The sequence below is a fragment of the Liolophura sinensis genome, chromosome 1 (assembly GCF_032854445.1).
Source record: "Liolophura sinensis isolate JHLJ2023 chromosome 1, CUHK_Ljap_v2, whole genome shotgun sequence".
Lineage (NCBI taxonomy): Eukaryota > Metazoa > Mollusca > Polyplacophora > Chitonida > Chitonidae > Liolophura > Liolophura sinensis.
The window spans coordinates 7277232-7301759 of NC_088295.1; the positions used below are offsets into that span (position 1 = coordinate 7277232).

Consider the following 24528-nt stretch of genomic DNA (forward strand, 5'->3'; position numbering starts at 1 on the left):
AAGTTTGTGTTAGGCCTGCTTTTGGAGTCAATGCCATTGACTTTGTCCTGTGGTCTGCCCGTGTGTATGTTTGGCCGTCAACGTTTGTAATGTTCAACGTGTCCTTTGCTTTTCACATCTTGTTGTCAGCTGTCTAATTTGGTTAGTTTCCAGCTGAGTCATTACCCTGGCAGAAAGTCATATTCTGGATGACATATATCATTTACATTTCACTCTTTACAGGTTTGAAATTTTGAATGAATTAATTTTAACCGACGACTCTCAAGCGTATCTTCAGCGACAGCTTTTAAAACTGAAGAACTCGGACACAAGAATTATCCTACTTTATGCTTCCACGTGAGTGTTGTTTTTAACTCTATTAATACCTCTTCATAAATATCGCCCACACCGACTGTACTACTGTACAAATATGTGTAATGTTACTTACATACTCGACGTAAGCTATTTCACAAACACTTGTATAAATGTTACTATTATATACTTTTAATGTGTTACTATACAGCTATGTGATAATGCTGTTTTGATATCTAAACGCCCATATATATGTTGCGGTGTGTTAGAAGAGTCAGTACATGATTTTTTTTATACGACGGCGGCCAGTATTATGGTGGGTGGAAACCGGGCAGAGCCCCGGGGACCATCCGCAGGTTGCTGACAGACCTTCCAACATACGGCCGGAGCTGGACTTGAACTCACAGCGACCGCATTGGTGAGAGGCTCCTGGGTCATTACGCTGCGTTAGTGCGCTAACCAACTGTGCCACGGAGGCCCCGTCAATAGATGAAGGATTAATGTCGTGGTGGAGGGACAAATCGCTAAATAGATGCGTGAAGAATTAGGTTATGGCGGGACCGGCCTGTCATTATATGTGGACGCGATGAGTGTCATGGAGGGTATGTCAATAGATGCTGTTGAAAGTTATGGTGAAGGATAAGACCTGTCAACAGATGTGGAAGCGATGAATTGCGCGTTGGAGGGACAGGCCAGTCATTAGATGTGGAGGCGATAAATGACGCTTTGGAATGAATATCGCGAGGGAGGAACAGGCTTGTCAATAGATGTGTAAGCGATGAATGTCGTGGAGAATATGTGAATAGATGCGGATAAGAGATATAGTGAAGGATAAGGCCTGTCAGCAGATGTTGAAGCGATGAATGCCCTTTATGGACAGGCCTATCAATATATGACTGTCCTGAAGGACACGACAGTCATTAGATTAGGAGGCGATGAATGACGCGTTGGAATGAATTTCGCGAAAGAGGATCATGTCTGTCAGTTGATGTGGAAGTGATGAATGATGTGGAGGGACAGGCTGCTCAGTAGATGTGGAAGCGATATATGTCGTGGAGGATCAAGCCTATCAAAAGATGTGGAAGCGATGAATGTCACGGAGGAGAGGCGTGTGCAAAAAGATGCGGAATCGACGAATGTCGTGGCGGCACATGCATGACAATAGATGTGGACAAATGCTATAGTGAAGAATGACGCCTGTCAACAGATGTTAAAGCGATGAATGTCGTTGAGGGACAGGTCTCTCAATAGATGTGACAAGCGATGGGTAGACTTGGAACCGATGAATCTCCAGTTAAACATGTATATATTAGTAGCCAAGGGCACTATGGCGTAATTGCGGTGGTCATAATTGATAGATCCATGACTGGCGACATTAAATGGCTAATAAATAAAAATGAAAAATTATATGAAAAGTCAAACTGTTGTGCCACTTCTTGATATTGAATTTAGTAGGAAATTGTCAAGTGCAAACGAAATGTCTCGGGATGTGACCAGACAGACTTGGAGCGAGTCTGGGGATGTGACCAGACAGCCTTGGATCGAGTCTGGGGAAAAGTTAATTGGATAGTACATGAAATAAAAAATTTACTAACTTCATCCCAGTGTGGGGTCTGCTGGGTAGTAACTCTATGTTTGATGACACTTTTAAAATGAGGTCCAGCTGTTACCGTCATTATTTACATTGGGACAATATCTCCAGCTGAGACTCGTGCTTGTGGTGAAATTACTCCCTCAGATTACAGTTTGCTCATTTGCCGGCCACACCTGAGCCAAATGCTGAACTGCTTGTGGAACACCCGGTGTGAACGGCTCAAGCGATTTGAAGGCGCGCCTTCATCCCACCAAGGGCTCTGTTCCAGGGGAGATAACTCTTCAAGCTTCCCATCATCGGCCGAGTATCGTGCAACTCTGGAAGGAAACATGTGATTTAGCCTATGCAAAGTACACATGATAAGTGAATATGTATGAAGCCACGCCCTCTACAATAAGACCAAATGGCAGTTTACTGTTCATTATGAAAGTGTGTTTGCTAATGTGAATAAATGCCTTGTGGTTAGTCCAGGGCTAAAAAATATATCGTGCAACTGGTATACCACACAGAAAGCCAGTCCTGTGATGAAAAATATCAGACGCTCATCTACCCCACGTGTTGATTAATTGTTGTTTGTCTCGCTCATGTGACTGCCGAGACAGCTGATAGCTGCGACAATGTAATGATCATACAGACAGGATAGTTGTAGACCTACTGTTAAAGGTGTTCTGGAATATTTCAGAATGTCTCGTGTACTGCCGCCGCGGTGTTAAATAATGCCATAAAACGTCTTCTCTGATACCTCTGAAGGTGTGTTCTGCAGCAACGTAAATGGGCTGTAAGACTTATATTTTCACAGAAGGGTTTCAATTATGGGTAAATTCTAGACTATACATGACATATGTTTGCTGACTTCAGGAAAGAAGCTCGTCACATCATGACGGCTGCGGCTAACGTGTCCCTGACAAGTCCTCGCTACATGTGGCTGGTCACCCAAGCAACCGTGGAGCGACTGGAGAGGAAGGCGTCAGCCGAGTTCCCAGAGGGAATGATTGGTAAATTCATTGTGAGATTTCAACGGTTACAACTAATATTACAGACAATATATAAAAATTTTGCTGTTTTATTTTCACTTTCATTTAAGGTAATTTGAGATCGTAATTGCAGGGTTCGTGATCACGAAACCTCCTAGGTTTTTTTTCAGATATTCCAAGGTATGATGTCCTCATCAATCTAGTCTGAGATACACCAGAGTATGACCTACTGTCTCTAACTGCAAATATCTAGTCTGGGATACACCAGAGTATGACTTACTGTCTCTAACCGCAAATGTCTAGTCTATGATATACCAGAGTATGACTTACTGTCTCTAACTGCAAATATCTAGTCTGGGATACACCAGAGTATGACTTACTGTCTAACCGCAAATGTCTAGTCTGAGATACACCAGAGTGTAAGTTACTGTCTCTAGCCGCAAATGTCTAGTCTGAGATACACCAGAGTATGAGTTACTGTCTCTAACCGCAAATGTCTAGTCTGAGATACACCAGAGTATGAGTTACCGTCTCTAACCGCAAATGCCAAGTCTGAGATACACCAGAGTATGAGTTACTGTCTCTAACCGCAAATGTCTAGTCTGAGATACACCAGAGTATGACTTACTGTCTCTAGCCGCAAATGTCTAGTCTGACATACACCAGAGTATGAGTTACTGTCTCTAAATGCGCAAACGTCTAGTCTGAAATACACCAGAGTGTAAGTTACTGTCTCTAACCGCAAATGCCAAGTCTGAGATACACCAGAGTATGAGTTACTGTCTCTAACCGCAAATGTCTAGCCTGAGATACACCAGAGTATGACTTACTGTCACTAACCGCAAATGTCTCGTCTGAGATACACCAGAGTATGACTTACTGTCTCTAAATGCGCAAACGTCTAGTCTGAGATATACCAGAGTGTAAGTTACTGTCTCTAACCGCAAATGCCAAGTCTGGGATACACCAGAGTATGACTTACTCTCTAACCGCAAATGTCTAGTCTGAGATACACCAGAGTGTAAGTTACTGTCTCTAGCCGCAAATGTCTAGTCTGAGATACACCAGAGTATGACTTACTGTCTCTAACCGCAAATGTCTAGTCTGAGATACACCAGAGTATGACTTACTGTCACTAACCGCAAATGTCTAGTCTGAGATACACCAGAGTATGAGTTACTGTCACTAACCGCAAATGCCAAGTCTGAGATACACCAGAGTATGAGTTACTGTCTCTAACCGCAAATGTCTAGCCTTAGATACACCAGAGTGTGACTTACTGTCTCTAACCGCAAATGTCTAGTCTGAGATACACCAGAGTATGACTTACTGTCACTAACCGCAAACGTCTAGGCTGAGATACACCAGAGTGTAAGTTATTGTCTCTAACCGCAAATGTCTAGTCTGAGATACACCAGGGTTTGAGTTACTGTCACTAACAGCAAATGTCTAGCCTGAGATACACCAGAGTGTAAGTTACTGTCTCTAACCGCAAATGTCTAATCTGAGATACACCAGAGTATGACTTACTGTCACTAACTGCAAATGTCTAGCCTGAGATACACCAGAGTGTAAGTTACTGTCTCTAACCGCAAATGCCTAGTCTGAGATACACCAAGGTATGAGTTACTGTCTCTAACCGCAAATGCCTAGTCTGAGATACACCAAGGTATGACTTACTGTCTCTAACCGCAAATGTCTAGTCTGAGATACACTAGAGTATGAGTTACTGTTACTAACCCCAAATGTCTAGTCTGAGATACATAAGAGTATGATTGTCTCTCCAAAATAGTACATTCTAATACGTGTGATAGAGGGTGTGATTTAGTGTCTCTCACCACAGTTGTCAGGTTTTGAGACAGACCATCGTATGATTTGCTTTGTCTCACCAAAATTGTTTATTTATGCCACACACCAGAGTATGATTTTCTCTTTCCTTTTACATATGTTCGGTGCACACCAGAATTATTTACTGTCTCTCATCGCAAATATTCAGTTTTGAGACACAACAAAACGATTTACTTGCTTTCCACAAACGTTGTTTTGAGACACAGCAGAGTACAATTTACTGTATCTCACCAACACCTGATGTTTGCAGGCATCCAGTTCCTGGCAGACGCCACGGCCATGTCCATGATGATAAAATCCGCCTCTCAGCTCTGGGTGAACGCCCTGAAGACGATTGCCGATGAAGGGGTTCCCAGAGAGAAGCTCAATACCATCAAGCCAAACATGTCCTGCTCCACATCGGCACCTCTCTACTGGAAGGACGGCAAAAACTTCTTCCAGTAAGATAACAATTAAATAAATAGGGTATTAACTCAAATAAAGAATTATAGCCAGGGCAAGAAATTCTGACAGTGCGATTCTACAGGAAATATTTACATTGGCGCCAATGTGCATTTTATGATAACAGGTCACTTAAATCAGTTTTTCTAGCCGCCGATTTTTGTCCTCATTTTAGATATTTAAAAAATGCCACCGTGCGGCCGGCAAGACGCGGTGACCCTGAGGTCAGCTTTGACGAGAATGGTCTTCTGAAATACACAAGCGTTAACATCACAAACCTGAAAGCGGACAGATATTGGGCACCGGTAAGGAACGCCTTTCACACAGGATTCACGTTTATAACCCCTTGGCTATTACACTCACATATGTATTTATTTATTTATTTCATTGGTGGTTTGAGTAGTACTCAAGAATGTTTCACTTATACGACGGCGGCCAACATTATGGTCCAGGGTGAGCTGGACATCAGCTCATAGTGACCGCATTGGTCTGACCTGAATAGTTTCGTATACTTGATGACTTTATGCCGTGTAGAAGATTGCTGTAATAGTTATGTGATAACTGTTTTTAGAACCTCTGTACTTTTCTAATGTCTCCAAAAATTAGATTTTGTTGACGAATGACTTACATTAAACTTACGTTAGTAAACCTAACACTTCATCGCGATAATTTTTTCTACCTGCATTAGATAACAGTGTAATGTGGGTAGATTTTTTGTCTCAGATCGGTACGTGGGACAAGGACGGGCTTATCCTGAACGACATCACTTGGCCTGGGGGTAGAAAATCACCTCCTTCTGGCAAGCCTTCCAAATACCACCTTCGTGTTATGACCTTAGAGGAAGAACCGTACGTTACATATAATGAGATGGAGCCGGACGGAACGTGTGGCAAACGGAAAGCATTCAAATGTAGGACCTGGATAAGACACGGAAAACCTGGGTAAGTGCTGAAATTAAGCGCACCCGCTTTGGAGTCTAGCCAAAAAACTGACAACGTACTAAGCCCTGCAGGAGGCGCGCCTGAGGGTGAGTAAAGGGGAGAGTACTCCGATCGTCAAGAATATGCCACAGTTTTGGCACATTAAACATTTTGTCATATTCATAATCTGTTTACTAGTATTGTGTGATTTCTAACCATTATATAGAAATAATTTTTGAAGAAAACTAAAGTGACTTGAATATTTCTCATATTGAATATTTGAATATATCCTTGCGAAGGCCTTTTTCAGAAAAGCAGAGATCGATAGTAGTATCCCACTGCGTGTGATGATAGTTCGCATGTCTTCACTTCGTCCAGTCTGGCTGGCCACTGGAGAGATGTTATCAAAACTGGACATATAGGTTTTTGGTGTTATTGTTCAATTCGAGCTTGAACCATAAACTCCTTAAGCTGTTCTGGGCACCGGCTTCTATTTGGTTACTTCGTCGCTCTAATTCAGTACATATTGCACCGAGTTTTATTGTGACATTTCGTTCTAGCCATTTTCCTGTATATGCCATAGCAGATTGCATTAGGGTGAGATCGTCTATAAATAGAAACGGGAACTCGGTTGTTTTCGTGATTGTGCACACCAATCAATTTGCCCGCAGGACGTAGATAGTAATTGTGTGAAAGAAGCCTGGCATACGTGTATTTATTTATGTAATTTTAAAAAAAAATATACTGTGAGCAGTTAATATAGTGTAACAATGAAGTGATTGCTGGCACAGATTTTTTGCATTCTTTCAGCCGTTGACAGATGTGTTTGCTGTGGTATAGGCTAGTAACTTTCTCCATCAGTAGAGCGAAGCGTTTGTTCTGGCGTAGGCCAGTCGTGCTGTTCCTGAAGTTGAGCGACGTTTTACAAAGTTGCGTTGATCTAACAGCTGTGTGACGTGTTTGTTCCGGCGTAGGCTAGACGCGTTGTTTCTGCAGTTGAGCGATGTTTGTGCTTACATACGCTAATCGCATTGGTCCAGTAGCTCATGAGCGACATGTTTGTTCTGACATAGGCTAGTCGCATTTTTCTGAGATATGCAAGATGAGGTGTTCTAGAAGTTGAGAAGCAAATTTGTGCTTACAGAGATAAGTCGCGTTGGTCCAGCAGTTGAGCGACGTATTTGTTATGGCCTTTGCTAGACGCGATATTCCAGCAGTTGAGCAAGGTGTTTGTACTCAGGCAGCTACTGTCCAGAGATGTCTTTACACTCACGAAGACTATTTGCTTTGTTCCGGCGATTCAGTGGCGTGTTAGTGCGGTTCCATAGTTGTATCGTCCCACGTATAGCACGAAATTATTGCCAAGTAAGTCTTTTGTGAGTCTAAAGACTGTTACGATAATAGATATTATCACCATATTGATTTGTTATTAGGGAGGCTGACTACTACACCAACGGTACGAAGATGATGTGCTGTACGGGGCTGGCAATGGACCTACTTGGAATGCTGAACCGTTCCCTCGGTTTCGACTTCACTTTGTTTGACGTGGAGGATGGGCTCTGGGGTGGAGAAAACAGGGTATGTTTTCACACACCACATGGACATTCAACACACAACACACGGACATATCTCAACATACCACAAGGACATATCTACACACACCACCTGAACAGGTTTTCACACGCCTCATGGACATGTCTTCACACACCACAAGGACATATCTCAACACACCACATGGACATGTCTTCACACACCACGTGGACATATCTTCACACACCACCTGAACATGTCTTCACACACCACATGGACATGTCTTCATACACCACGTGGACATATCTTCACACACCACATGGACATGTTTTCAAAAACCACATTGACATGTCTTTGCATACCACGTGCACACATGTCTTCATTTATTTATTTGATTGGTGTTTTACGCCGTACTCAAGAATATTTCACTTAAACGACGGCGGCCAGCATTATGGTAGGTGGAAACAGGGCAGAGCTCGGGGGAAACCCACAACCATACGGCCGGAGAGAAAGCCAGCATGAGCTGGACTTGAACTCACAGCGCCCGAATTGGTGAGAGGCTCCTGAATCATTACGCTACGCTAGTGCGCTAACCAACTGAACCACGGATGCTCCCACATGTCTTCACATACCACGTGAACATGTCTTCACACGTCACTTGGACATGTCTTCACACATCACATCGACATGGTCTTCACACAAACACGTGAATAGACAATACTTCGCTAAACATATGTCCTCGGGTAGTACAAGAGGATGACTTTGTCGCGTTTACCATTCACACTATATATTGGTGTATTGTTCTACAGGGAGTCAGTGATTATAAAACTTACGTAAAACAGTGTTTACAAACAAAATACGCCGTAAGTTACATGTCTTGGGATGCTAGATCAAAGTTTTAAGAAAGGATTTCTAGTCGTCTAGTTGTACACTTGTTCAGTTTCGTGGAGTCTTTTGTAAGTTTATTATCCAGATATATGGTCCACACTTACAGATAATATTAGCAAATTTTACCCATGTTATCATTAAACATAGTATACTATTATCATTAAACATAGTAAACTGTTATCATTAAACAAAGTACACTGTTATCATTAAACATAGTATACTGCTATCATTAAACATATTATACTGTTATCATTAAACATAGTAAACTGTTATCATTAAACATAGTATACTGTTATCATTAAAAATTGTATACTGGCTTTTCATTCCTTCAGGAAACTAAAGAATGGAATGGCCTTGTGAAAGCATTGATGGACGACAAGGCTGACATTGTAGTTACCTCTCTTAAAATAACGCCTGAGCGGAACCAGAAGGTGGAGTTTTCGGTGCCGTATCTGGAGACTGGAATCACCATCATTGTTGGTATCAGGGACGGTGCCATTTCTGCCACAGCCTTTCTAGGTATGTTCTCATCTATAACCTCTCGCAGTACCAGGCTCGATCTCGCTTATCCGGACTGTAACCTCTCATGTTGCCAATGGAACAACCCTCCAGCATTGACATGTCTGCTGCAAAGGTTTAATATTTAATTTCTTGTAATAATTTTTCTTCATCGTATAACTAAGTGTAAAGTGTAATTTGAGGAGTAAAACTTTTTGTCACATTCCACTTAATTACTTGGTCTGATTTGAGATGGTATTAAGTGTAATATGAAAATGAAATTTTTGTGATTAGAATCCCATATGTGACACACTTTTAAGTGTACATCCTTTTATCGCTAATCATCCATTATGTCGTTCATGTCAGAAACGGGCAAAACTCATCCTGTATTAATACAGACAGACACTTGGTAGTTATAGGCATAGCTATCACAAACAAAACCTCAAGGTTTCCACACAGATAAACCACACACTTCCACATTCAAGCCACCGGTCATTCACTGCATTAAGTACACCCGCTGTAATCACGGTTCATCCACTGTAACCATTGCTTCCCTACTGTAACCAATCCATGATGTGGCCTGACATCTCTCAAACATTCCTTGCCCTCCACTCTTCCCCCCACCAATAATGAACCAGTGCCCGGCGAACGTTTGCCTAACATCACACTTAGTGAACGTCTGTCATATGACCATTCGTTCAATCAATCTCTGATTTCCCGGACTGAACCGCATGTTGCTCAGGCATATTGAATCTCTGTCGGCAAACGTTTGCCTAACATCTGGTAATCACCTTTTGTTTCCGTATACTGAATCTTAGCCCAGCGAATGTTTGCTTAAGATCACTTAATCACTCTTTGTCCCCGCATGCTGAACCAATGTCCGGCGAGTGTTTTGCCTAACAACAGTTATCATTCTTTGCCCCTGTATACTGAACCACTGCCTGGCGAACGTTTGCATAATATCATGCATTCACACTTTGTTCCCGCATACTAAACCATTTCCACTTTAGCCAAATCATTTTCATGTGTTGCGTTTCAGAACCGTTTGATATGACCTCGTGGATTCTAATACTCCTGTTGTGTATCCACGTTGTGTCCATCTTGGTTTTCACCTTTGAGTATACCAGTCCAAATGGCCTCAATAAAGGCCTTTATGTTGGAGGTAATTTGACATTTGACCGTCTCGGGTGTTGTAACATATTTACATGTGTATGCGCAGTAGGACGTCCAGACTCACGCTTGTCGACAAACGTTCCCACTTACCATTTCTCTTGCTTGTATTTCAACACTCGTCATTGACAGTCCCTTTTCTATTGCTTGTATTTCGACACACGCCAATGACATTTCCTTATCATTCGTTTTATTTCAATACCCATCAGTTGCACATCCCATTTCAGCATTCACAATTGACATACCTTTATCTTGCACTCTCTCTCTCTCTCTCTCTCTCTCTCTCTCTCTCTCTCTCTCTCTCTCTCTCTCTCTCTCTCTCTCTCTCTCTCTCTCTCTCTCTCACCCACCATGAGCACACCTCTGCCTCACGCCCTCTCTCTCCCACATGTCTCAACACCCACCAGGAGCACACCTCTGCCTCACGCCTCTCTCTCCCGCCCGTCTCAACACCCAACATGAGCACACCTCTGCCTCATGTCTCTCTCTTCCGCCTGTCTCAACACCCACCATGAGCACATCTCTGCCTCATGCCTCTCTCTCCCGCCTGTCTCAACACCCACCATGAGCACACCTCTGCCTCATGCCTCTCTCCTCCCGCCTGCCTAAGCACTCATTATTGCCATATCACCTTTCTCTCCGGCATCTATCCCCACATTCTCCTTTTTGCGTTGCGGCCACAATCGCTAATCTTCAACTGCGATCAAAGAACATCCACACACACTTTATTTCAGTCTTCACTCAGGTGAGTCCTGACAACAAAAGCTTTATTGATTTGTTTATTTTATGTCTCTTTTTTATCTGGCTTGCTATCTTTCAGAGCCGTATGACTTCCCAGCGTGGTGTTTAATTCTAGTGTTTAGTGTTCATGCCATCGGAGCGTCTATTTTCATTTTTGAGTGGCTAAGCCCCCAAGGCCTCAATCAAGGGAAAACAGCAAAGAGAGGTAACTGGCTGAGGTAATTCTAGTGGTACTGGTGCGCTCGTCAGAAAATCGCACCGAATAGACGTAGAGCTACATGTAGTCTCCCTAGCGGAGGACAAGGTAAAGTGACACGGCACACAATCACTGCTCTAACTGTACATCGTGAATAATAACTTCTCCCATGTAAATGAAAACGTTTTCCTTACATATCCTAGAAAAAGAATAGGTGATCTACTTATTTATAAATGAAAGCATGTTTAAGCATGTAACACAAACCACTTCTGCCACAGGGGGCCTTATGACTACCACGGTTTGAAATTCAGAGTCAATATACAGCATGTCCATGAACTTCAACGCTATCGTACACCATTACTGATGACCAATTAGTCATATCGTAGACCAGAAAGCACGAGGTGACTACTGCTTTTTGTGATTTAAACAATGAGAATATCGATAGTTAAACATGGCCTGTGTTTTATTTTCTTCCTCACAAGGCCTTGCTGACAAGCCCACCAGCGGTGAGTGCATGTGTATTTTGAGTCAGTGTGTAAGGAGTAAAGATCACTGGGGTTAGGCAGGTTAAACCCACCCTAGCCGTAATATTACATGTAGCTAGCACCGGCGTGTTGTGGTCTGTTATGCAAAGAGTAGTTATGTTTACATGTAGTCTGTATCTCGTACATAAAACGGGAAAATACTCCTTAGAACCCAGTAGTTAGACTGTGGAATCACCAGCCCTTAAGACAACGCAAACAAAGCTACTTATTTCATGGTAATGCATTACGCGACCTGACGTTTCCTAAAACATTGCAAGCAAGGTCACATATGTTTTGTCAAAACAAGAAGTTAGCTATCCGTAAGGCAAAGCAAGGGTATATACACTGAGAAATCCCCCTACATCGTAAGCTATATATCTCCATTAAAACCTGAAGAAAGACAAAGCAAATAAAAATACACCAGAAAACCTAAGCAAGAACTATAAAGTAAAAAACTAAGAGAACTTAAAAAATTAAAATATGAAACTTACTCATGTAAGATAATCAGTTATCGGATTTCAGTGATTCCGGACAGACGCAAAGACTGTTCTTGGCGTAGAAATTTAATCAGAGCTCAAGTGGTGTTCAGTGCGAGAAATTCAATAATACAACTAGTAATGGTAATGCCACAAGCTCTGTAGACTCCGACCACACGTACTTACAAGAGGATAATAGTCTTTTCTAAATGTAAGAAACATAGAGTGAAGGAATTTGATGGCTTATCCTTTACACGCGTCTAAACAGTTTTCATAGTAATAACTTGTGACGTTGATTGAAATCATCCCAATAAACTCAGAATCTAATAGTGCAATAAGGTAAGATATGTAAAGGCACTATGTAGGCCCTGTGGTATATCCAAATAAGGATAAAAACTAAAACTAACAAGCCTGGGTAAGGGGAATCACCTGTCATTATATAGATGCATTAAAAAAAGATATATATCTCCACAAATACTAACAATCCCCCAGAGAGAGAACAAGCAAAGCTTTACATCTCAGTCAAAACCCGCAACTGGCCTGTTAGATGGAGCACAGGAAGCTACATATCTCTGTGAAAACCTGAAGCTGGCGACCGTAGCTCTACCAAGAGTCCGCTTACTTCAGGTTTGGAAGGAGACGTACATGTATGTAATGCTTTTCTTTGCCTGTTTTACACTGTCAGGATGTTTTCACTGGCTTTAGCTTTCTCGCACACAAGTGACTTTCTTTGCGCTGTCTTGAAGGCTTTGAATCTTAGTTACCTAGCAAGTAAAAAGTGTAATTATGGGGGAAATAGTAAAGTGCATAAATCTGTTATTCTCCATGAAAATCAGAAGCTAATAAGTTTTAATATAAAGCTACGCTCACGTTCCATCAAATATGAAAATTTCCGCTCTGTTTTTCCGTTTCATCTTCCCTTTTACCACGCATGATGTCGCTTACAAGGTGTCGTTTACTTCTCTAACACTTATTTCAAGGTGAACAAATCCACTTTAAGGAACACAGCAGTTAAAAGATTTATTACGTTATCATTTGAATGCTGGTCAAAAATTATATTTTGAAGAATGTGTATGTGTTAAGGGTAAAGAAACCTTGAATATGTGCTAAGAGATAGGTAAAGCTAAATGGCACAATGAATGTCTGGTGTAATGTGGTGTGTCTGTCTGCATGTTTCTATATCTCACTCCTTATTCTAAACTGCTATTTGTCTATAAATGCATGACGAACACGTTATTACAACATTGTGACAGTCGCTCGCTACAATACATGGAATTATTTGAACTGTAAGTCTTCTTCAATCATAGTTATTGTACATCGCTGTTGTGTGGGGTGGCTAAGGCGAAAGGTCATGTCCACAAACTGGCCTCTGGTCAATGATCGTGAAGGTGTCGGGCCCCACATAACCAGTGCATTCTGTATTAAACTTGTGCTAATATTTAGTAATACCCGCCATAGATTCTCTAGGATAACGATTTTAAGCGACAAAAAGGTTTACAGATAATGTAAAAGCTCAACTCTGCGGTATGCATGTACGTTTTTGACATTTTCCGCAACTTTGATGACGTCAGTTTGAATGTTAATGTGAGACAACCACATGGTATCATCAGATTCGACGAGAAGTTTCTTGACCGTGTTGTATTTTAGAGCACAAGTTCTCGTTGTTTCGCTCCTTCTGGCTTATCTGGTCGATGCTGTTCCAAGCCACAGTGACCGTGGACAACCCTCGCGGCGTCTCCAGCCGCTTCTTGGCGAACGTTTGGGCGCTGTTCGCATTGGTCTTCCTGGCCAGTTACACAGCTAACCTCGCCGCCTTCATGATCACTAAGGAAGAGTACTGGGATTTGAGCGGCATTACCGACCTTAGGGTGAGCTCATATCAATCTTTCCACTGTGAATTACCGCTTTTAAACACTCCCTTTAAAACATCAAACAAAACTGTAAACAGCTTGAAAATTTACAAAAAAATCAAGGAACTTAACTCATCAATGAATTTGTAAAGTGTCTAGCGTTGCTGGAGCATCACTTATCCTTTGCCAGTGTGTCTGTACAGATCACAAAGCTTTTTGCTGGACGTCGATGAGGTATTAAACTTAGGACGCTAGCACAGCGTAATGACCCAGGAGCCTCTCGCCAATACTGTCGCTGTGAGTTCAAGTGCAGCCCATGCTGGCTTCCTCTCTGGCCGTACGTGGGAAGGTCTTGCAGCAACCTGCGGATGGTTGTGGGTTTCCCCCGGGCTCTGACCGGTTTCCTCCCACCATAATGCTGGCCGCCGTCGTATAAGTGAAATATTCTTGAGTACGGCGTAAAACACCGATCAAATAAATAAATTAAGCTAGATTGATGCGACTTCCTCTTTCTGTCAATAAGACAGTCTGGTATGGAAAGCATGAGGTGCAGAAACAATCCTTGTTTATCGTCAGTGGTCATACAGCTAGTTTAGTACAGTCATTTCTAGTTTCTCAGGCAAGTTTTGTTAACTAAATTCAGTCTCACGATCTCTTTACAACATACATGGTATAGTTTTTAAGCCTGCACATTATTTTCCTTATCTTATTGCGGCAGCGCCATGTGTTCTAGTCTGATATAATTAAATACTACATGTATATGTTTTTTTTCTTAGATCAAGAATCCGTATGTGACAAAGCCCCCATTCCGGTTCGCGACGGTTCCGTACGGAAGCACAGAGACTAATCTCATTAACAATCATTACGAGGTGTACCAGTACATGAAGAAGTTCAACAAGAGCAGTGTCAACGAGGGTATAGAAGCCGTCAAGACAAGGTACGTCTTCACAAGAATCTGAGACAAAATTTTATTCCATTTCAGAAAGTACATATGGCAGATATTGTCATGATTGTGAAAGATTCCTTATTTTATGATAAATAGATGGATAAATAGAAGAACTTTGCAAAATATTCTATGTGTTTATTAAAAACACATAGTCATGGGTTTCCACTGGGTTCTGTCCGGTTACCTGCGACGATAATACTGGCCGCGTCGTACAAGTGAAATATTCTTGAGTACCGCGTTTAACACCGATCAAATAAATATTTATAACAAGCTTATGTGCTGTATTGTTTATTATTGAACCGTAACCTTGACATTTGATATACTTGCACAGTTCCATTGACGCGTTCATCTATGACGCCACGGTGCTGGAATACCGAGCTGGCAAGGACAAAGACTGTAAGCTGAGGACTGTTGGCGACTGGTACGCCCGCACCGGTTACGGCGTGGCCTTTCCCTATGGCTCGAAGTGGATCGACCCTATCAATCAAGTGATCCTCCAGCTTCAGGCAGATGGTATGTTCCACCTTAGGTTAATGGAAACTGACAAATTATTGGCAGCTTTTAATTCTTTGGATTACTGAAAAATGGCAATGTTTTGCTAACTTCTAAACAAATCATCCTAAATTATACAGATAGTGCATGCTGTGGATTGGGGCATCGGGATTTACAGCTCGAGAAAAGTGATGTTCAGCGAGTACTATATCCCATCCCTAGCTTGCAGTTTATATTTTATTGCACCGAAAAAATTGTACTTGCTCACCTGGAACTTATTTGCACAGAACTTGTTTGTCCAGAGCGGAGAAAGCCCTCGCTTTATTGAGTACTGTACGAACACGCAGACGACGCAAAGAACGCATAGGGAGACAAATACAATAGAAAAGACGCACGCAGTCGGTGGAGATTAGCTCGAAATCGTTGGTTATGAATTAGAGCGACGTTACTAAGCATGGGCGCGTTATCGTTGTGTGGCTGTGTATTGACCAATGGAAATTAAAAATCAGTATAGGAGGTATAACAATATTCATTATTATACCTCAAAGAGTGGTTCTTGTTTGTCATTGGTCAAGACACGGTCACATGATATCCCACAAAACATGATGTTCAACGATCTCGCGCTCAAGCAAAGTAACGTTACGCTCACAAATTAATATCGCACGTTCACCAGGCAATAGCCAACGATCTCGTGCTAATATCCAACGATGACGTACGTTTATTCTACCCCAGTTACCCCCCTTTGTGTGCCTCTCTGACGTCTGTTCGTTTGTGACGTAAACAACTGGACCATGGGTAGCACCGCTATCGGTTAACACCTGTTTTTCCGTATAATAAAGCATATAGTGCATGCTTGGGATGGAATAGCAGGAATTAGCAGCTCTCAAAAAGAGATATTAAATCACCCTCGATCGTTTATTATTGCTTCACTGGAGCTGACAATTCCTGATAGTTCATCCTTCAGCATACACTATTTGTATACTGGTGTCCCCATTGTTACCATCCAGTGAATATAATGTTTATAAATTATATTTATGACAGCACGGCACGATCGCAGTGAATGAACAGTTAAAGGGAATTAATATGTTTGTTACCAGACTTCACTGTAACAAATTTGCTTAGCCACTAGGGCTTTTGTTGACTGAGGCAGTGTTTGGGATTTGAGTAAGACCAGGATAAACCAGGAACAGAAAATGATGAAATATTGTACATGTAATCAACTGATTTCATACCGTCTATTTACACTGGTTTTTCATTGACGAAAGTTGCCAAATATGATTTATGTCCCGTCATCTTATAAATCGGTGTAAAAATTTCCTCTGTTTTGCTAGGCGAACTATTAGATGTAAAAATTTCCTCTGTTTTGCTAGGCGAACTTGAGCGGCTACAGCGGTTCTGGATGGCGGGCGCCTGCTCCAAGACCAAGAAGAAAGGAGAAAAAAGTCATAAACTGGGAATACCGAACTTCACCAGCGCCTTTATCCTACTTTTAGTCGGCATGTTGCTGGGGGCCATTCTCCTCACAATGGAACACTCCTACTTTAAATTCGGTCGTGGGTGTTTACGGAAATGGGACAAGTGTGGCTGTTGTGGTTTGGTCAGCTTGGTAAGTCCAGAATACCTCTCTCTGTGATTTTGTTAGCTTGGGGCGTCCAGAATATCTCCTTGACATATTCAGCCTAGTAGGCCCCGCTTTATAATATTAAATGTGTTTGACTATACTGATTCATTGCCAGCGACACCTTGGTTGTTCACCCAATTTGATCCTCATCAAAATAATGATCGTTTCTAGCTGATAACAGTATAACAGCATGACCTTTATTGACTGTTTGTGCATCGCGTTTATTGTTTGTGTTTGCATCTTTAGCCAAATACATTATGTGGTTGCAGAGTATGGGAAAATCTCTAACTTTTGAACAGTCAGTCATGGAGGCCATAGCTTTCCACAAAACTCACAAATGTAAGGATGCCAGGTGTGAGACACAGCTGTGGAAGGTTAGGCATGAGTTGGATCTAGCGCTCCTCAAGATTGACCGTCTGCAGGAGACACTGGCGTGAGTGACTTTAGCTTGTTATTCTTTTTTCTATGGACCATTTTGTTAACATATCACGGAATGTAACTAAGTCTGACTCGGTTGTTTAAGTATTACACCAAAACCCAGATTTTCGGAACCAAATGTGAGGATGTGTAAATGTGAGTGAAACCGAGGCGAAGAATGGCCATTAATTGTCACATGATCCTTGCCACAAATTCTCACAATTTTTTTTCTTTGTTTTACCAGAGACAGCGGCTTGAAAACAGATAGACGTGCCGTGTGGAGACTGGAGAACGCCGACGGGGAAGGAAGGCGGCCTAATCGGAGGCTTCAGCCTAACGGGATGACGCGGCTTGAAGGGGATCCCAGCCAAGTCGGGGAGTCCTCCCAGGCCCGGTCCCTATCCTCCGCTGAGGACATAGAAGGTAGCAGAGACTCGCCTCACAAGCTTGACTACACACCGGGCACGTGGCCCGTACGCCGTTCGCCCAGCTACACGTCAGCCATGCTGGGCGCTGAGCGTAATAAGTCCCCAACCAAGGTGCGTTACCATAACGGTAACTATTACGTGGAGGTGGACGATAACATGGAAATGGAAACAGTCTTGTGACAGTAGGACAGGCAACTTCCGGAACCAAACGGGTGTGCGTCTGACGCAGTGGATTACCAAGGACTAGTTTACCTGCACTCAAGACGTTAAACTGACACGGCCATTAATTCTTTCTCATTGAATACATCGAAATCATCCTGGCCGTGCAATATACTGCCCATCTCATCCAATCATGTTGCTCATACTAAACAATTCTACAGGTTTGACCAAAGTGGCCACGCCTCACCAGAAGAGCTTCCAGGACCAACAAGCTGTGATTTGTGTATATGTCATAAGGCTTCCGACTTTTCTCACATCAGACCCCCGATTTCTTTTTGATGACGATGCCTGTGTCTGTTGTAGACTGTGGCAGGAGAATGTGTATGATAAGCTGTTACGTCCAATCTGTCACCATCATGACCCCAACACCATGGAGCAAGTCTTCAGGGCAGTGGTTCTTCCATCCTATGAGGGATATATACATGCCATCTTTTGTAAATTACTTTAGGTATCATATATAGTAATGGCGCTTGCCAGATTGTGTACTCATGCGCAGAGCCCTCGACACTTTAGTATCACTGAACTTGCAGTCATCAGTAGTTTTTGGCAAACGCCAGAAGTGTCAACAAAGTCTAAGCTAGATACTAATGCAATTACACTTGTGCGTGAGAGTAATTCAGCGCCACTGACGCAGGACAAGACAAATACGGGCTCGTGCTGCATTGTTTCTTGTCGTGCTGCTCACCATCAGCTCTCATGATGTGACGTCGTGGCTGTGACAACACAGAACAGTTGCTTGACACTTGCCACTGTTGCTGTGACACTACGAATGAGCACGGGACGCTTAGCTATTGTGACAAGACTACGGCAACCCAAACTGCGTGACACTTGTGGCTGTGACAACGCTGATATGCGGGGCTTAACCATTGTGACTGACGACATGAACAACACGTAGTGCTTAGCAATGATAGCTGTGACCACACTGATGACCATGTGGAACTTAGCCATTGTCGCTGTCACAAAAGTGTAACAGTCATTGTTTTGAGTTAGAGCGCAGTACCGGTAGATGGTGACACAGTAATTGGTGTCCACGATGCTTACTCAGCAGACGTGCTAACTACGTCTTTTGGTGTCACTTACATGTACATAGGGCATATATGCCGAGCTTCAAACATGAGATTGTGAGGACATCCACCATCTAAAATCGTTTTACCCGTACAGGTGTTCGCATTCTCGGTCATTCACACCATGGACAGGGGCTATGGGTGAGAGGCACGCTATCAGGTGCATGTTGGGCATTCAATTTCCAGTAGAGACGTTTTACATGTACCTGTATTATTTTTCTCAGACATATACGCCATGCAGACCTTGTAATTTAGAAATAATGGACTGCAGTGGATTTACCGTGTTATCATACATGATCTGAAATGCGCTACCAGCGATCAGTGTTCACCTTGATGCTAACGGAGGTCCAGTGAACAAGCGCAGGGCTGTGTATCATGTGACGACTGGGGTAGATATGTATGATTGCGGCCAGGTTTGATACATACCATCTTAATAGAAAGTGAGCGTTTCCTTTCCTAAGTGAATAAGCCTTCGGATTAAGTAATAGACCTATTCGTTGGTCATTAAATATTACAGTTTCCAGAATTATTTCCTGGTTAGAAATATTGTTTTTTTATCAACTATAAGGACAGTTTCTTATATAGTCAGGAGGTATGTTCATCATAATTGCATGAATGGATGCGGAAAATCTGAATTGATTGGAATGATCTGTGTAGACTAGATTCTGTATTGCTCATACACTAAGGCCAGCTGTACCATTCGAATGGAATTGATAATATTCAGTAACTTATCTCAATAACGTTGTAAAAATAACATTTGAGATATTTGGTCATTGTGTATGTAAGGGGAGAGTTTGTGATTCAGCAAGTATTTTCATTCTCAGATAATATTGTCTTGCTGTTATACTGTAAATAAGTTAGATGCATACAGACATTATTTGGCACCGTGCAAATTAGCTCCCAGTCGCACTCAAGGCGTTTTTGGTGGCCGCTTAAAGTACCTCCATTCAGTTTGTATTTGTAACCCTTCAAACTAGCTCTCTGCCGCGTTCCTTCTGTGTTTGGCACCGTTCAAACTAGCTCTCCGCTGCGTTCAGTCTGTATTTGGCACCGTTCAAACTAGCTCTCTGCCGCGTTCATTCTGTATTTGGCACCGTTCAAACTAGCTCTCTGTCGCCTTCAGTCTGTGTTTGGCACCGTTCAAACTAGCTCTCTGTCGCCTTCAGTCTGTATTTGGCACAGTTCAAACTAGCTCTCTGCCGCGTTCAGTCTGTATTTGGCACAGTTCAAACTAGCCCTCTGCCGCGTTCCTTCTGTATTTGGCGCAGTTCAAACTAGCTCTCTGCCGCCTTCAGTCTGTATTTGGCACAGTTCAAACTATCTCACTGTCGCGTTCATTCTGTATTTGGCACCCTTCAAACTAGCTCTTTGTCGCATTCAGTCTGTATTTGGCACCCTTCAAACTAGCTCTCCGCCACGCTCAGCCTGTATTTGGCACCATTCACACTAGGTCTTTGTCGCGTTCATCTTGTATTTGGCACCGTTCTAACTAGCTCTCCGCTGAGTTCAGTTTGTATTTGGCAGTATCTGTGTACACTCAATCAGTATGCTTTTAATGAGACATGGATCTGGCTTGACTGACGCCAAATACTGGCTAGACGTGCCAAGCAGTCATTTCAGTCCATACTTAATACTGCTTTTATGCCACAATAAGTTAGCATGATACTGTGACCACAGACAAGCTTTACCACCCCAGCTTACTGTTCTTCAGTCACCGAGGACCAGTTTAAAAATGTAAAATACCATGGTTTCAGGATTCGTGAAGATTGGGCAGGCGAAAGATAGGATGTTTTGTAGTCGCATCAAGGAAGCAACAGAAGGTCAGTTTGACCCAAGTAAAAGACTGTAACCATAAGCTGGTTTGATTACACTGTGATCATCTGGGCCACGTGCAGAATATAGCATTATCTATGGTATAGTGTGTTATGTTGATTTAGACAAGCCCCCTTCTGTTCCACCACGCCGTTCTCGCTGAAACGGGTTGTATATGTTATGATATACACATTACACTTGGCTGTTTACAGGGAATCAAAAAAAAAAAGAATACTCCAGTACCCTTCATATTGACACAGTTTAGGGATTCCTTCGACCTGTGACTTAGACAGCGGAAGGGCTCGACACTGGACTTATACACAGAGAGTATAAAGTTCTCGCCTCCGGACTTGTCATAGAGACAGCGTGTAACGCTTGTTTCTGCACTAGTCACGGAGAAGGCTCATAGTGCTCGCCTCTGGACGCAGTCAGTGTAAAGCGATCCCCTCTGGACACAGAGACAGCATGTTCTCGCCGCTGGACGTCACGGAGACAGCATGAAGCGCTCGCCTTTGGACTTGTGATGCAGACGGCGTGAAACGCTCTCTTTCGAACTTGAGACGCAGAAGTAAAACGCTCCCTTCTGGGCTTGCGAAGACGACTTGTAACTCGTGAAATTTGGTTTGTGTTGGACAGAAATAAGATGTCCAGTTTGGGGAATGGCGGTTTAATGCTGTGTCAAAAACTGTATACTTTTTGCCATATGACTAAACCTTTAACTCTGACCATATATTTGGCTGCTGTGTGTGTGTATGAGTCAGAACAACTACATGTAGACTTCTCTGTCCAGTGTCAGTACAGGATATGTATATATGTCCAAGTGACCATCTACCATAATTATACTAAATTAAACTTTCTATTCCCTCCCTGTTTTTGATTCACTTATTGAAACTTTTGACATTTACAAGTATATCATGATAAATATGCCATTTTCTTTGTTTGCTTGTCGTTAAGAACAATTACCTGTACATTGTGCTCTCTCAGCTCATGAAAGTTATATGGTTTTATGTTACTTTGATTTACTCGCTGAAATGGGGCATTTTTATTTATTATTTGATTTCATGTCTTGCCGTTTTGACGCCATTTTCAAGCAATAAAACGAGTAACAACAGATCGTGTTGACTTTCATCGTAATACATAGCGGGTATAGAAGACTGGAGAGCGCTTAAAAAGTGTCAGATGACAGGTCTCCTCGACTTATGGCTTAATCAAAATTGGGTTAACAATGCAGTGAAGTTGATTAATATTTGATAGTCATCACTGGACTAGAATTACTCAAACAGCTATGTTGTCATAACATAAAGAAAGCTAAGGGATAAGGACTCGGGGACACCATAGTCCACCAGTATAGAAACCTTGTTCATGCGGGAATAATAATATATAGGTCTTATGTATATAAAATTCTTAATCGACGAAGTGATTGTGAACTGACTAGAGACACTGACCTAAAGGAATCGTTCCAAATCATTACTGTAATATCCTTGTTGTTGTTGCTGTAGGGCACTAACTCAAATGTACTCTCTCAATGGCCCAATGGAGCGCTGCGCATGGGCAGAAATAGTGACGTCCCTTTGCTCACGAGAGTGCGTTGAAAAAGCGGCTACCCTCAGGTGCTATGCTTTGTGAACGTTATTCAGAAGTCATTATTAGGTGAATGAGTGGCGATATTGGTAATCAGGCAGCTATCGATTAACCAATCACAGTTGACATCCTTGAATGAAACACAGCATTACGCTTGTCATTTGAGTACGATTTAGCTTTGCTTTTAACATTGCTTTTAACATTGTTTTTGGCTTATATCAACACAGTGCAACAATGCTGTGTAGTCTTGTTTCGGGACGTACACAATGAGCGGTTACGCACATACTGCTGCCTTAGTGAAGGAGCCCTCACTAGTTTTCCGTAAGCGATAATGTTAACGTTTAACATCCTCTCCGGACGTATGAGGGAAGGTCTGTGAGCAACCTGCGGAATCGTGTGTATCCCCAGGGCTCTGCCCGGTTTCCTCCCACCATAATTCTGGCCGTCGTCGTATAATTGAAATATTCTTGAGTACGGCGTAAAACACCAAGCAAATAAATAAAATTTCAGTTAAATGACGACGAGAAATCATTAGGTGTGTAAACATATATACTGTGTGTTCTTCGTTTGTTTCGTTGTGCTATCCTCTCAGTGCTGATCACCAAGCGAGGCAGCAACAAGTACCATTCGTTGTGCTATCCTCTCAGTGCTGATCACCGAGCAAGGCAGCAACAGGTACCATTTTTAAACTCGGGTTTAACCCGAGCAGGGCTTGATCCTTCTAGGCGAAAGCTCTAACCATTAAGCCACCGAAGCGGTCCGTTCAAATTTGTATCAGTGAAACTCATACCTGCTCAAAGTTTGCTCAAAAATACATTATCATTATTATTTTTATACCAAGCATGTGTATGTACAAAACAAAATTTGAAATAAAAACATTCACATAATTACTTTGGCGATCTAAGGCTCCTGATTACTACCATGTCACCCACCCTGTAATATGTCAAGGACATTGGTTTGACCAGCCCTTCCGGCTCTCTTTGCCAATCACGCGTTGTCAAATAAACTACATGCCGACTGACTTGCGGAGTGGAGAAAAAGAGTTGGATAACAAAAGGAATAAGTGGATCACAACTTCTATTTATTCAGAGAGCGACGATTTGGTATACTAGGTACTAATACCGTTATCAAACATAATGCTTTAAGCCGTATGCAGGAAAGCATTATGCTTGATAACGGTATTAATACATTTACCGAAACATTGCTCACTAAATAAACAGAAACCGTGATCCATCTATTCGTTTTCTTACATGCAAACTGTAGGCAACCTTCATAACAGAGGAGTCCTTTGTGCAGAGGTGTTGATTCAGAACAGTGATTGTCAAGGTGATGGTTAACTGCGTTATGGCGAGCGGCGGGCCACCCACCCTACTCACAATGTCTTCATGTAACGCTCTACACTGAAAGCATATAATATTTTTGTTGTCCCCGTATGTGGGATACACCACAAAGAAGATCCCTGCTGTGACATAGAATCAGTTATTAGCAAGAGGTATTGGCTCGTAAAGGGCATTTGTTCTTAAGACATTGATTTTCCATCTGGCTGACAGAAGTTGAAGTCAGCAAGGTGAACGCCGGCCAGAGATTACTTTACGCCCGGTGGCCGTCGTCCTTTATGTTGAGTGGCTTCTCAGTTCAGGACTTTGCGTTCTAATCCACCGTTCTATAACCAGATCGTTAGACCGAACCACGCAGCTTTCTCAAACACCCTTTCCGGATACGACTTTGTGACAGGTAAACGCCATTTGTTATAACGGTTTCTGGAACGTAGATTAGACACGAAATACAACCCATGGAACAATTATTTTTCGTGAATACAAGCAAACTTAAGTTAGATGATTGCGCACACCTTCAAGTTCAATAGTGCATTGTTCAGAGCACAAAACAAAGCAGTAACACACTTGAACACTCTGGTATTCAGACATATAATACGATGAACGGTAGGATATCTACTGCTCTTCACGAAAGTAAGACAGGGTCAGAAAGGATCGTAGTTGTAAGACAACA

General features: G+C 42.4%; 1 protein-coding gene across 1 annotated transcript; it reads left to right on the forward strand.

The window, feature by feature from the left end:
* Window positions 1–232: 232 nt before the first annotated feature.
* Window positions 233–22054, forward strand: LOC135477134 (glutamate receptor ionotropic, NMDA 2A-like). Its single transcript, XM_064757292.1, has 15 exons — window positions 233–336; window positions 2744–2880; window positions 4958–5147; window positions 5324–5453; window positions 5872–6089; window positions 7502–7646; window positions 8819–9005; window positions 10975–11100; window positions 11574–11597; window positions 13739–13959; window positions 14718–14878; window positions 15219–15400; window positions 16750–16985; window positions 17270–17433; window positions 17662–22054. The coding sequence occupies exons 2-15, from the start codon at window positions 2763–2765 to the stop codon at window positions 18023–18025; spliced, it is 2466 nt and encodes an 821-aa protein (XP_064613362.1). The 5' UTR covers window positions 233–336; window positions 2744–2762; the 3' UTR covers window positions 18026–22054.
* The last annotated feature ends 2474 nt before the right edge of the window (window positions 22055–24528 follow it).

What these genes read in the sequence shown, in the direction of transcription:
- LOC135477134 (XM_064757292.1), top strand. Translation starts at nt 2,763, where the DNA reads ATGACGGCTGCGGCTAACGTGTCCCTGACAAGTCCTCGCTACATGTGG. An exon ending in TCTGGGGTGGAGAAAACAGG is followed by an intron (nt 7,647 to 8,818) that starts GTATGTTTTCAC and finishes TCATTCCTTCAG; the next exon opens with GAAACTAAAGAATGGAATGG. An exon ending in TGCTGACAAGCCCACCAGCG is followed by an intron (nt 11,598 to 13,738) that starts GTGAGTGCATGT and finishes GTTGTATTTTAG; the next exon opens with AGCACAAGTTCTCGTTGTTT.